At 46.3% G+C, this 13,995-nt stretch overlaps 1 protein-coding gene across 10 annotated transcripts in view; it reads right to left on the bottom strand.

The window, feature by feature from the left end:
- The window catches only part of TANC2 (tetratricopeptide repeat, ankyrin repeat and coiled-coil containing 2), a 287,901-nt gene that overhangs the window by 8,302 nt on the left and 265,604 nt on the right, over window positions 1–13,995 (bottom strand). For 8 of the 10 annotated variants that reach the window (XM_076356962.1, XM_076356961.1, XM_076356968.1 and 5 more), the window contains 8 exons: window positions 12,341–12,474; window positions 11,777–11,900; window positions 7,322–7,497; window positions 6,909–7,041; window positions 6,324–6,353; window positions 5,311–5,402; window positions 3,693–3,839; window positions 1,507–1,607 (listed from right to left, as the gene is read on the bottom strand). In XM_076356962.1, the coding sequence (XP_076213077.1) occupies window positions 1,507–1,607; window positions 3,693–3,839; window positions 5,311–5,402; window positions 6,324–6,353; window positions 6,909–7,041; window positions 7,322–7,497; window positions 11,777–11,900; window positions 12,341–12,474 (937 nt within the window). The remainder of the gene's footprint in view (window positions 1–1,506; window positions 1,608–3,692; window positions 3,840–5,310; window positions 5,403–6,323; window positions 6,354–6,908; window positions 7,042–7,321; window positions 7,498–11,776; window positions 11,901–12,340; window positions 12,475–13,995) is intronic. The other 2 variants (XM_076356967.1, XM_076356966.1) reach the window with 1 other exon arrangement.

A 13,995-nucleotide genomic window follows, 5' to 3' on the forward strand; every position in this document is an offset into this window, starting at 1 on the left:
ACTTCTTCAGAATGAACAGAGCAACATTAGGGAGCCCGCGAGCCCCCCAGGGAAGCCTCTGCAAGGGAAAGGCCAGCCTGTGAGGAGTAAAAGGGACATGGGGGTTCAGGGAAGGGGGTTGTCATTTACAGGGACACTGTTCGCTTTCGAGCAAAATGATCTGTTTGAACACGATTGTCATCTTGGGGGATGATCACAGAGAAAAACTCCCCAGCACCTCCCAACACCAGCCTAAGCTTTTGCACAAGCCATTCAAAACCAGGTGGAGGAAGGAAAAGCCTCCTGTTCCCCAGACTGTGCTGACCTCAGGGGTGCTGCTGGGCACAAACTGGGAAATATTTAGAGAAGAAAAGCCAAAGTGGTGACTGTTTCTGCTGGAGAGACCTGGGGAGAAAAGGATGCTTGTATGTGGGGAGGCCGATATCGTCTGGAAAGGAACCTGGTTATTATGCTTCCTTACAAGTATTTTGGAAACAATGGAGAGGAAAACCATTAAAGGAAAGGCATTAGGTCAGTGTGGCTCAGCTAGCAGGACTTCTCTGCAGGACAGAAGGTCACGGCTTCACCTCCCACATCAAGACCCGGTGGACCAGGCAGCGCAGCATCAGCTGGGCCAGGAGCCCGGTTCCACACATCGCCTCCAGCATGGAAGGTCAAATGGTGGTGGTGTCTGCTGAGCTATGATGTTTGCACAGGAGGACTCGACATACCTCCGGCTACTGGCGATTCTCTGCACTGCCATGCAAGGCGTTTTGGCTGCCGTTTAAAACCGAGATGACAGTGCACCCAGCCCTCGAGCGTATGACTCAAAAGCAAGCCCTCCTGCTCATTTAGGAATGGCATTGATCGGTTTTGAAATGAATCTAATCTCACATCTTTTAGCCTTCAGGGAGGTTAACAAGGGAATCCTCTGGGCTCCACCTGAGATGCAGAGAGATCCCAGTGCTGCAGCTCTCTAGAAGCTGGCTGCAGTGCTCTGAGCACAAGCTATGGCTGAAAGCTCACCGGCTGGCGCTTGCCTGCACAGTCACTGCACAGCTAGTCAGCAGTTTCTGCCTTGCAAAAAGTGCTGTAGGACAGAGAGATTCATAGATTTTAAGGCCAGAAGAGATCACCGTGATGAATGAGTCTGCCCTCTTGCATAACACAGGCCACAGGGCTTCCACGAGTCATATTTTGCTTCGAGTCCAAGTTGTGTAAAGTGTATTTTTAAAAAGAATACCCAACTTTGGTGTAAAGGTTTCCAGTGCAGTAAGATGTTCAGACAAAGTTCAACTAAGATGAACCTCTCAAAAAGGTTTGCATTCAGCCGTCTCCAGAAATTACCAAATGAGGGAGGGTGTTACTTTGGAGTTTGAGAGGTTTGTAATCTCATTAATGAGTGTTCCTTTGCCATTTCTTCCCATGGGGACACTGGTACGGTTTTGCACGGTGGATGCCTACATCGGTGTGGCCAGGCTTGAAAAGACCAGCCCCTCGCACTTTTCTCTCTCTCTCTCTCCTCACCTGCTGCTGCGTTTGGCCCTTGCTCTTGCATAGTAAGCTTCATAAGATTTCGGTTTCAGCTCCAGTGCTTTAGTAGCAAATTCCTCCGCCATTCCAAAATCCTGTCATTACAATAGGTGTGCAGATAAGTAATTGAATAGATATAGAAATAAAAATATATACAGTTTGGGAAGAAAACAAACTTAATATGGACATTTTTTTTTTTTTTTTGCATGTACCATGGAAAACTTGATGGTACTGGAATGTTTCACATGGATTCAACATCATTTACAGCCAGAGAGCTATGATGGCACGTCCAAAGACTCAAAGCCCTCTCGTAACGCCAGATGCTGTCAGCACCCACAGAGGCCAGCGTGCCACTGGCTCTGTTCTCATTGACTGTGTCCCCAACAAGTGCATGCAATCCCTCTCCAACAACCTACAGTCTTGAGGAAACATCTGGTCTCGCAGAGGCTGGAATGTAATCTCATGAAGGATTTGTTTCCATAGTTGAAAGCAATAGGAAACCTTTCCCACGCCCTCTGCTTCCCACTCTGCAACACGCTGACATACTTCGAAGGGGCTGAATAAAACTGCACATGAAGGAAGGGACTACGATACCTTGGTAGCTACAAACAGGACTCGCCCGGCAAAGGTCTCCTACCAGTGCCACCCATTCCACTGGTCCTTGTCTCTCCCCTACACCTCACCTGGGAGACTCGTTTGGGAGTGGGGAGGGAGAGGATGACAGCATGGGATCGAGACTGCTCTGCATGCTTTTGAGTGGCAGTGCCATGAGACTATCAGCTACGGTTCAAACCCTGCCGGCTGTCCTCCCTTGCCTTGTCCTGAATGCTTCACGTACCGCTAAGCTCAGCTGAGCACTCGCAAAGGAGACCTCTTCCCAGTGGAGGGGCTTTCATTTTGCAACCAAACACAACTTTGGATTGCTGACTTGGGCTATGACCCTGAGCAGTTCTGGGAGAAAGCACCAAAGTACTCCTGATTTGTTCAGAAACTCAGTAAGCAAACTCCACCTTCTAGAAATGAAGTTTATGAGCACACGATGGCCACTTGGGACTGCACTGAGCAGTCGTGTGCAAGTAAGGCCAGTTGGGCCTTAGCAAAACCCAGGGCGAGGTTTAATCTCCCCTAAGATGTCCACACTGGAGCTTGCTATCTGGATGCCCTGCTTGGGGAAGCTCATACTTTTGTTTGTACCTTCAGTAGCAGTTACTGAAGAGATATTGTCTAATAGACTAAACTGGGAATGCAGTCAAGAGGTAGGTACCTTTTATGGTCTCATCAATAGATGCAGAAACTGCAGGAGCAATTACAACGCCCTGAAATTTTCTATCACAAAACCTGGGATTCCCCAGTTAACAGTAAACTGAAAATTTTGTCCTTAAAGTGCAGGCTTAGCCACGAGTTGGCTTGTTTAAAGAGAAGGTTCACGCTTTTTCTACAAACTGTGTTGTTTGTTCACCAGCATTAAGATTTTACTTCCATTGCTTTTCATCTGTCTCCCTCACAGCTTAAAGAAATGAAGGTGTCATAAAAATCCCTTCCCCACCAGTGTAATCTTCGCTGGCTCATGGCCTCAGCGGAGATTTCACTTTTCAAGTCTATGGAGACCTTAAGTTGTAAGAGGTGAAAGTCTCTGCATGCAGAGCAAGGGGGAGGTGGCATTTGTCTGCTGGAAGAACAGACTTGCTGCAGGAGTTGGTCGCTAGATGATGCTAGATTGGAGCGGGGAGAGTGACAGCGATCTGGCAGTTCTGGGAGGAGAGGGAGTGTGTGGGGGTGTTTCTGGATGAGTCACTGCCCTGGGGAAGTACTAGCCCCCTAAGCATATGCTCCTTCATTTTAAATTAATTAGTATTCAAAGGAGCACATCTCCTGGCTCCTCCCTCACCGCTGCCCTAGAAATCTGGAAAATGCCTCCACCCCCAATTCACATCACCATCAAAAGGGAGTAATAATAAAATTCAAAAAGCTATAAACATAGCAATGAATTTTTAATAATCAGAAATGCATACTAAATCATTACTTCTTTTGAGTTATGTCAGTGCTCTGTGAAGGACAACCAGGTTACACAGAGGAGAGATCTCAGAGGTCAAAGCACGATTACAGGATGGACATGTCTCTGTGCACAGGCAGAAAGCTGGCAGCTTGCGCCTAAGGCCATGAAGAGTGGGGAGACTTACGTTCATTTTCCTTCGACATCGGGAGAGGTTGAGAAGGAGCGACACCTTCAGCTCACGGAAGGTTTTCAGGTCTTCTCCAAACCCTTCCCTGGGGAATTTTTTCAGAGCATACTGGTAGCGCTGGGCAGCCTCTTTCACTTTACCTTTCTAATAGAAGGAGAACATGTCAAAACACATCCTTGGGTTGAGTTTACTTCACTGCAGAGAACTCACTCACCAGCCCCATGAACATTTTGGGTGGTGAAGGTAACATGACTTCACTGTTTAGTTCTTTTCTAAGAAAGGAAAGCCAAAACATTTGATCAAGGGAACATTTGATCTGGAAATGCAGACGCCTTGTGCAAGTTGAGTTCTCCCACTTCGTAGAGAGTTATGCTACAGTGGGAAACACAGCAGAAATTGTGTTATGTTAACTCGATACAACTCCATCTGGTTTATGGATGGATGGTCTTTTGAGCTAGGTGATCAGTAACCCATTTCTGGAGAACACCCTACACCCAAAGCTTAATAAGCACCAGGGAGGGTAAAGAATACGAACTGTGGAACTTTGGGTGGAGTTCCTGGGGCTGAGAGAAGCCTGTGCAATAGCAAAGATAAATGTTTATGGCACCGGTGTGGCTCTAAAGTTGGACAAACAGATTGGGATTCATCTCCCTGAACTTTAGATGTCTAAAAATTAGGTGTCTACATCTAAGCCTGTCAACTGGGTTCCTTTTATATTTATTGGGACACAACAGTCACCTTCAAAGGGTGACTCATCTTTGCTATTTTGGACACCTATTTTTGGGATGGAATGATCTGCGCCCTGGAGGGGGGCACCCATGGCAGCTAGGGTGAAGGAAAGAGGGCAAAATGGGATCTAGGACACATGCAGTTCATGATGACCCAGACATAAATTTTGCAGCTACAAATAGTAAGCTTTAAAACCTTTTAGACTCAGGTTTCTCAGCTGTATCATGTATCTCTGGCAGATAACTCCAGTTACAATGCCAGCTTTGCATATTTTTTGCTTCACCCTTAGAGCCTAACAGTGAATCATTGTTGTACTTGCACATTTTGTGTGTGTGTGTGCAAATCTCCAGGTTTTAAAGATCAGCTTAAAATAAACACAGAGCAAAAAGACTCTCTAACTGTAATGGTGGAACATCTCCCATGGGCTAAAGGACACGATAAAGCCATCTGTGTCCTGACAATCTGTTTTCATTGCAAAAAGTTTCTTCCATGAGTTTTTCTGGGATATACTATCTTGTTGCCTTGTTCCACAGCAGTGAGCCTGCTAGGTAATGACACCGTTGCCAGATCTGATGTGATGACATCAGCACTCCAAATCTCTGTAAAACACTTGGTTTCTGGTGTTTTCAAAGAGGAAATGAAGTGCTGGCTCAAATCCAGAATGCGGAGAGACCTGGCTTTGCTTCAGCTTCATTACAGATTTGGGCAATAAATCCCCCCTCCCCAACCCCACTAACCGAAACCAAACAGTTTGCAACAAGGAACGCTGCGAGCAGTAGCTTCTACTTGCCGCGGGTTAAGGCAGCAGCATTGCTCAGTCAAAACCTCATACAAAGTTATGCTGCAAGCTGCATCTGTTCAATTTTTCCAAAAACACTCTTCTCACCTTATAAAACATGTCTCCCTCCTCCATCAGCTTGCTCAACAGGATGATCATGATGTCTGGTTTGGAGGTTGCCATCGCCCATGTTGCTGGACCTGTAGTGTACAGGATGCATGATGGGTAAAAAACTCATACAATGCAAGGGTGGTAGGAAGCTGGGTGGAAAAAATATCCTGGGGTGGGAATTTCTGCTGGAGAGAACAACTTGGCATGGTCAAAGGGCAGAGCGCTCCAAATGATTGAGCTGACAACTCCTCTCGCACTTAAATTAATGTCATCCACATTGCAATGGTTTTCCTTTGCAGTCATTAAGGTTAATCCTAATCACCACCACGATGGTCTGGGAAATGATGGGAGGCATTTCCACAAGAGGGCAATGCTGACTGTGGAACCAGCTGGGGTGGGGGAGACAGCATGGTCAGAAAATAAAACATATTTAAAAGGAAAATCAGAGTGGTTACATAAAAGCATTGTTAAATTAAAATCTGTGGAAGCGTACTAGGAAATCTGCAGTTTGACTGTCGATAGGCGTTTTGTGTTTAAGTGGATTGTGATTTCCAACTTCACAAGATGTGAAATATTAAGAGTAGAAAATCCATTAAGGTGGAAAATACGACAAAGAAAAGGTCGTGTCTAAGTGCTGCCGGTGCCGAAGCCGTCTGCAGGGCTGGGGACACGCTGGCTCTGCACAGGGGTCCGCCCATGCAGAGCCAGTCGTTATCTCAAGGTCTAATACTGGGAGGGAAGGGGTGGCAAAAACTTGGGGACAACTCATTAGTGTGGGTGAAGAATAAGTCAACAATATTCTATAAGTAGATTCAGTACATTTTGGGGGAAGGAGGTTAGTTTTTGAGTTCAAGTTATTCTCTGCAACAGTCATTAAAAGAATTATTTGAAGGTGAGGTAAATTAAAAGATTAGAGGTGTTGGGGACGCATGCAGGCTAAATCAAACAGGAGAAAGCAAGGCTGACAAAGCTATCAGATCGAAGCTGATGCTGACAGCAATGAGATATACCTCGTGGGCGACTCGGTAACGTCTGACAACCTTCAAAGAAAGGAGAAAACAAAAAGTTGTAGGAGAGAGGGGGGAAAAAAAATGGATGAAGGTGAAAAAAAAAAAAAAGAAAGGAAAAAAGCAGCTGTGAGAGGCAGGCAGCAAAGAAGCCAATGCACCAGCAAAATCCCCTTTCACAGGAAAACGTAACGTGAGCAGCTGTGTGGCGCAGTGCAGGTAACACTAAGATCTGAAAGCATACACAGAGCAAGTGAATGCAGCAGCTCACAGCAATGCATGGACATAGTACGTTTGTCGACTCAGACTAGTAAAGATAGAAAAAGCATTACCAGAGGAAAGACCTTGCCAAAGAAACAGTTGTTTATTGATTAACTTTGCTAAGTAATACGACAGCAAAAAAAATATTCCCCATTTTAATAAAGAGAACAAGGCAGTCATGACTCGCTGGCTGCTTTCGGAGTACGAAGCAGCAGCTGGGGCTGAGGCTGCCTCTGTGTTACGCTTTTATTTTCTAGGAAGCCAGCCCCACTGCTCGGAGTCCTGCCTGAGCACAGAGCCGACGGCGGATTGTCTCCTTGTCCCTACCTATCTTTGCTCCTTTCTTCAGGAGAGTGACGACGACCGAGGTGTTGCGGCACCCCACTGCCCTGTCGAGGGGGCGCATCCCGCTGTAGTCAACGTGCTCAATCATGGCCCCATGGTCCACCAGAAACTGAACCTGCAACGAGAAGCCCAACAGTCAGTTCTGCTCCTGGGCGAGACCTTCGCGCACTGCTGGGGACGTGTGCCCAGCAAAAGCTTGCTCTGCTCCACTGCTCAGGCTAAAACCACCTCTATAGGGTCTGAGGGTACATCATGAGTTGTCCTCTGTGGAAGCGCTTGCACGTATGGAGGGCCAGGACATTATACGCTTACTGCTACATCAAGCCAAACTATACTATTTTGAGGGTTTTACGCCAACTGCCCTTTTCGTTCTGCATCTATTACCGTCCACTTACCACCTCTGCGTCGCCGTAGAAAGCTGCCAGGTCCAGTGGAGTGCGCCCGTTTTTATCCGCGTGGTCGGTGGCAGCCCCGTTCTCCACCAGGGAACGCACCACGGAGAGATGTCCCTTCAGACAAGCCCAGCTGAGGGCTGTCAAGCCCTCCTTGTCCATTAGAGAAATGGAGGCACCTGAAAGAACAAGCATCGGTTCACTTAAGAGCTCTCTGTTGTTGAGCACTACGATACAACAAACCATCCGCTTAGTGATGACTTTTTAGAGAGCTATGGACGTAATTATTAATTACTTTATTAACATTTCTCCCACCGTGGATCCCACCCTCCATGGCAACTTCAAATGCACTGATAGGAACTGTGGCAAATGAGTTTATTCACACCAAGCTGCAAACTTTTTCGCACCTAGCTCTGTAGGCTTTTCTGGCAAACATCTTCTGAGCAGCAGGGTGGATTTGACATCCCTCATCTGAGACATCAATCTTTCTTTTTAACTGTTTTTTTTTTTTTTTAATCAAAACCCATTCCAGCCTGTGTGAGTCAGAGATGAAGACCATTTTGCTGTTTCAGCAGGTCATGGCGTACCAAGGGGAACTAAGTCAATTCAGCTCAGTTCTTGTAAAAAAGCACATATTTTCCCCTCTTCACTCCCCTCCCTTTTACCCAAATCGACACAATTTCCAGCAGTATTTCTCCCTGAACTTTACCCAATATAAATACAACGTTGTGGGATAAACTACTGCCAACTGCAAGCCAAGGAGAGAGGGACTTGACATTTTCTTGGATGAAGAAATCGCGCTGCCATACCAACGGGTCAGTATTGCTTCATACAGCATATGGATACGCATATGAGATCTGAACAGCAGCATTAAGTGAACACTCCTCTTTGTGGCATGAAGACAACTCCTGTTGCCATGGCACAGGCAGGGCTCTGGCTCTCGAGCGTGCAGAAGAGATTCCTATGAGCTCTGCTCCTCCGAGGAATTGCAGCTACCTGTGGGATGCTCCTGCCAGCAGGCTGGGATGAATTGCTGCTGCAGTATTTTTCTCCTGTAGGTAAACTCTAAACCGCCCAGCATGAGATCTTCACTTGCTCCAGAAAGCTGAGCAAGTGGGGGAGTAATGTGAATTTCCTAAACCTTCCTGTTCATCCCAGCTGACATATCTCCCGGTTAGCACCCATCGACCAGATGATAGCAAACTGATAGGTCTCCCAGCTTGCACAGCTTTTTGTTTGCGGAGGAGCACAACACATGAACATTTGCTGAGGGTATGTTCAGAAACCTCTGCCCGGAGCTCTCAGCACAGCCGCAGCATACTGCTCGCTGCATGCCTCCGAACTGCAGCGCGGCGTGCCAGCGAGGGAGGTGGCAAACGACGTCTGGGGCAATCTGCTGTGCCAGGGAGGGACACTGGCTGCAAGGCAGCTCAAATGTACAAGCTAAGGGATGACAACATAAACTCCCAGCATCCTGCCAGCCTTCTCTCACATTGCCCACGCTGCACTCAGGAACCCTTCTGAAGCTCTATGAAAGCCCTCCAGATGATCCTCAACTGACCCAAGGCCAACTTTTGCTCAGCAAAGCAGGATAAAGCCTCATTTCATTCCTTCTTATTTGTACCAGGTACTTTCTTGCAATCACACCGTCAAAGTCTTCTCTTGTGTTTTCCCTCTGACTCTTCTGGAGCAGGTGAGAAAGCTCCTGCAATAAGAGGGAAGGTTGGAAAGCCACATCATCACTCAACCTTCCCACTCGTTTCCCAGTCCAGCGGAAGAGGCACACCATACCACAGGGTGACATGCACAGACTTCAAGGTATCACTGCAGCAACGCAAGCTGAAGGTCTAAGTGAGCAGACAACGCGCACCGCTTCAGAAATGCCAAAACGCCGCTCCAAGGCAGGCTAGGCATGACCTCCGCAGAAGCACCGAGCTCCTGGTGCAGCCGTGACTTCCAACAGAACCTCTGCTTGACTCTGAAGGCATCTTTTGCTCCTTTGGGGATCTCTGACCTACTTAGAATTGAGGCAGTCAGACATGAAACAAACTGATGGTTTCGAGGGCAAGTGGCTTCAGGTGCCCTCATGGGATTGATCCCTGCTGCAGTGGGAAAGATTTTGTCTGGGTAAACCCAGCATGTTTCTGAGAAGGGCTGGGCTGCTCCTGCCCTAAAAAAATTAACTGGCTAAATGCAAGAGTTTATGATTTAATACGTTATCCAGTAGGCACACAACAACGAGCCAGCTAGATTAAAAAAGGAACGATTGACACTTGAAGCATCAAAAAGAAGCAGGGAGTGGCCAGGATGGTCGGATCCTTTCTGTACAGAGGATGGATCCAAAGCTGTAGTGCCCAGGCAGGGTTACCCCCCACGGGGACAAGGCTCAGCGTTGTGTGTCAGAGGCACAAGGCAGACAGCAAGGAGCAGCATACACGGGTACCATGCACCCCAAGGTAGCAAAAACATCGAGGGATTGATTTTTGCAGGAAAATGAGATTCAGAATCAAGCTCCCTCCAAACGGAATGAGCATCAAGAATTATTTTGCTTTGTGTAATGCAGATCCGTATAAATATCAGCTTTAGCAGAGCTGCTAGCAGCAAAGTTTAATTCACCGTTCACACATCCGTTACTTCTGGGTGTTAAGTGAGAGCAGTAGGTAACTCTAAAAATTTGGATTTCAAATTGATTGATGACTGCAACTCTGTTAATAAAAAGTGTTTACAAACGTTGTGTTAATCAAGTACAGTCAAATGAGATTTGCTTTGCAACACACCAATTAATGCTTATGGCTTATGATTCACACACTTTGATTTTAATGGAACATTGAACAGGATTGTCAAAGCCATTTTAATTAAAATATACCATATATCACTGTACTCTGCCCAGGCTTGAGCTAACTTTTCAGGACCATGTGTTATAGCATATTTAGTGGAGTTTACTAAGCTATTTAGAAGAATGAACCTTTTAAAGTAAAAAAAATTTTCGTATTTTTGACTTCTTGGGCTCTCAGTGTCCAAAGAGCCAGGGAAACATTACGTGCATTTGCTGGTGATCCCATAGCCAAGATCAGATTATCTGGTATTTTCATCCTCCACTGAACCAGTCAGTCTTAAGCAACATGCACAGTTCTCAAGTCTGGAAAAAAAGAATCACTTATTTTAAGCCTTTTACACAGATTCAGTCAAGCTGCAAAAGGGGCCACATTACAACTCAAACATGGAGAGTGTTAATTTGAAATTTAAAAAAAACCCAGAACATCAGAAAAGAATGAATTGAATTAATGCATAAGAAGCTCACGCCTCAAACTGATCTTTGCCACATCCCTATGCAGGTTACAGCACTGAACAGCAAGGATCCCACTGGCCTGTGGCTCAGGACAGACAGGCAGGCAACGAGGAACTTGTTCTTGGAAGCCTGGCAATTTTACAGTGAAAAAATGTTCTTACAACTATGTAAAATATGTAACTATATGTAAAATATTCAAGTGTCTCACATTTTGGCTAAGCGGTCAGACACAGTCACTTACGATATGAAGAAAATATCCCTTCCCAAAGAGGGATCTTACCTGAAATAAAAATATCAAATAACAATACAAGGATTAAATGCTATTTCTAGCCAAAAAATAATGGCAAATTACCCAAACAAACCAAACAAACACTGACTATTTGTCAAAAAAAGTCTCTAAGGAACTACAGAAATAAGAAATAATCGTGTTCACACAGGTTGCAGGCAGCGTGGTGTTCTGACTCACCTCTAACATGTACAGCAGAAATGAGTAAAACTGAAACGTGTTCCTGTTGACTGAGTAACTCCTAGTGAAGGAGAGTTATTAGACACTGAAAGTACTGAGCAAAGTGAATCTGTGAGTGCAAAGCTGAAGAACAGACTATCTTCAAAACAATTCTGTTTTATTTTCAACAAATACACCAAATCCTTGCCTGTGTCGGGGCCTTACCCTCCTGCTGCTGTTGGTGTCAAAAACGTGGGCAACAATACTAGCACTAGAAATGGAAGTGTTAAAACATGTCCCAAACTCTGGTCCTGTGGTTGAGTCTTGCCTGCCTGCTCCATGGCGATGCTGACGGTTCAATCACATTGCCTGTTGATTTTTTTGTCTAAGGGGAAAGCTCCAAGCATGGTTCAAGGGCATATTCTTAACTCAATGTGCAAAGCACCTGTGATATGTTATTTTATTTTCTAACTCAAATGCGCAGTTTTGAGGCTGTGAGCACCAAACACAGACAACAAAACGGACAGCCAAGATTAATGCTACAACTATTCTAGTCTTGTTCTCTAATAAGCTGGATACGGTGCCGAGAACCTCTCCCACTGCCCGATCCAGCAGTGGGATTACAATCCCCACCCCGACATTACAAACTCCAGCTGTGCAGGAGACAGCGCGGTGGGACTCGCTGTGGCCGGTCTCCAACACACTTCCAAGCACGTGCTCTAACCTTGTGCAAGCAGAAACTCCACTGTGCCCAGATGTCCCTCAGATGCAGCCATCATCAGCGGCGTCCGCCCCTGCTTGTCTGCCATGTTCACATCAGCGCCGTGTGTAAGTAAGAGATCTACAATCTGCAACACACAAAGCGAGAACACACGTTGTACATAGAGACCCAGCTGGGAACACACATCGTATGTAGAGACCCAGCTAGGAATAAACCAGAGGCAAGGAAGAGCAGAGCGATCCCCATGTCTTGAAACCTTACCCCCCAAGGCACGGTGCCCTCTGGGATTACTGCTGCAAGATTAGGGCGTAGGAGACGCAACGGAGGTATAAGGACAGGAAAAATGACCTTTTAAGTCAAGAGCATCCCATTTGCTTCCCAAATGGTGAGGTAACACAGTACTTAAGCAAAAGCTGTCTGTAGCCAGCAAGAGCTCGGGGTGTTTGAAGCATCAATATCACTTCTCACTCTGATCATCCCCCAAAAGAGTTGGGGTTTGTCTTCTCCACCCATATTTCAGCAAGATGGAAGGGATGGCCTGACCCTAGGCGCGAGGAACCCACTCACCTGCCAGTGGCCCTGTCTCACGGCGCTGAAGAGCGGAACGACCCCGCGGCGGTTGGGCTGTGCCACCGCGGCGCCCTGCTCCAGGAGGAGCCGGCAGACCTCCAGCTTCCCGCGCCCGGCCGCCGCCGTCAGAGCTGGAGGAGAGAGAAAAGCAGTGAAGGGAAAGAGCCACACTCTCCACGGAGTTTTTGCCCTATCTGGAGATAGGTCTTTCTGCTAGATACCGAAGTGATGGTGCCTGAAACGCCAAACGTATCTCACGACAGGCAAAATGAACAAAGAAAATGGGTTGGATCAATACAGTTCTAGCTCTTACTTGTCATTGTATTTTACTTCAAAGGTCAGCTCTTCCATGAAAAGATCTTGTAACATTATGGAAAGAGGCTGATTGGGACAATCAGCTTTTATTGTTTTCCACAAGTCGCAGTGAAACCGGATGAGAACCACAATAAGCGTAAAATAATCTACAGGCACGTGTGACTGAGGTGTTGCCACAAAGAAACGTAGAGCCTCGTCACATGAAACCTTCACCATTTCCCCCTGTGCCTCCTGCAGGTTTCCCTACTGCAAAAGCCACAGGCTGCAAGACTGAGTGTGTCTTAGTAGGGGCACAACATCCAGAGAAAACACAGGTCTTTAGGTACGTGCTGTCTTGACAAGACTTTCTGCAACCTGTCCTTGACTCATTCCACCGTGACTACAAGAGAGCAAGTGAGGGGTCAAGCTGGAGGCACTGACAGATCACGGCCAGCCACTGGATGTCAGTCAGGTTTGTGGCTTTTCTCTGTCCGAACAAGCACAGAGCAGCATAATTCAGACAGAGGACTTTCATTTTTAATATATCACTTTAGCCTGTAGATCTTTGAAACCAGGGAAACAATTGGAAAGCAAAAATGGTACGAATATGTTCACCCGTTCTCCAAGAAAAACGTTAATTCTGGGCTTTGTTTCTGGCCAGGACTGATCCCACCAGCAAGGGTCTTTGTGGAAAACCAAAATTATCTCTCATTTCCAGTATTACAGATGCTCACAATATTACAGGTGGGTAGAAGTAACACCTGACAGCTCTTTCCCTGACAAAATGTGCTCTGTTAACTCAGAAAGTATGGTTGGGTTAGAAAAAAGACACATTCAATCTGAAAATAGTTCCAAGTGCAGGACCTGCCTTTGACTCGTCTTTGGTATTAATTTTAGACTTTTCGGTTCCTCCCTCCTCTCCCTAACTTTCTGTGCACTTCAGCACAGCTCCTCTGGCTCGATGCTCTGCTGCTTCTAGAAGGAGTTTGAGCAGAAGGTGGGAGTCTATTTCTAACTGACGTAGCTTGTTTTTTCTTTGAAGTACATTTCTGTGGGATGGCTGATTACGAGGTGTTGATGGGTTTCCAACTGCAACACTGTTAATGTTGGGGGATTTAATCAATTCTCTATTCTGTTCCACATTACAGTTGAGTTTTCTTCTCTTGGGGTTGAGAGACACCAAGAGTTAAAAGAAAAATCATCTTGCTGCCACAAGCAGAACATACTGCAAAATCTATAATCAGATCCATGTGGGTTTTAAACGTAAGCTACAAATATAGAAGGAGGACTGTGTGTAATGTGCACGGCAGAGGGAACGGTATGCAGGGCTTTTGGGTTCTATTTCTAAACCTGCCTGC

The sequence above is a fragment of the Aptenodytes patagonicus genome, chromosome 20 (genome assembly GCF_965638725.1).
Source record: "Aptenodytes patagonicus chromosome 20, bAptPat1.pri.cur, whole genome shotgun sequence".
NCBI lineage: Eukaryota > Metazoa > Chordata > Aves > Sphenisciformes > Spheniscidae > Aptenodytes > Aptenodytes patagonicus.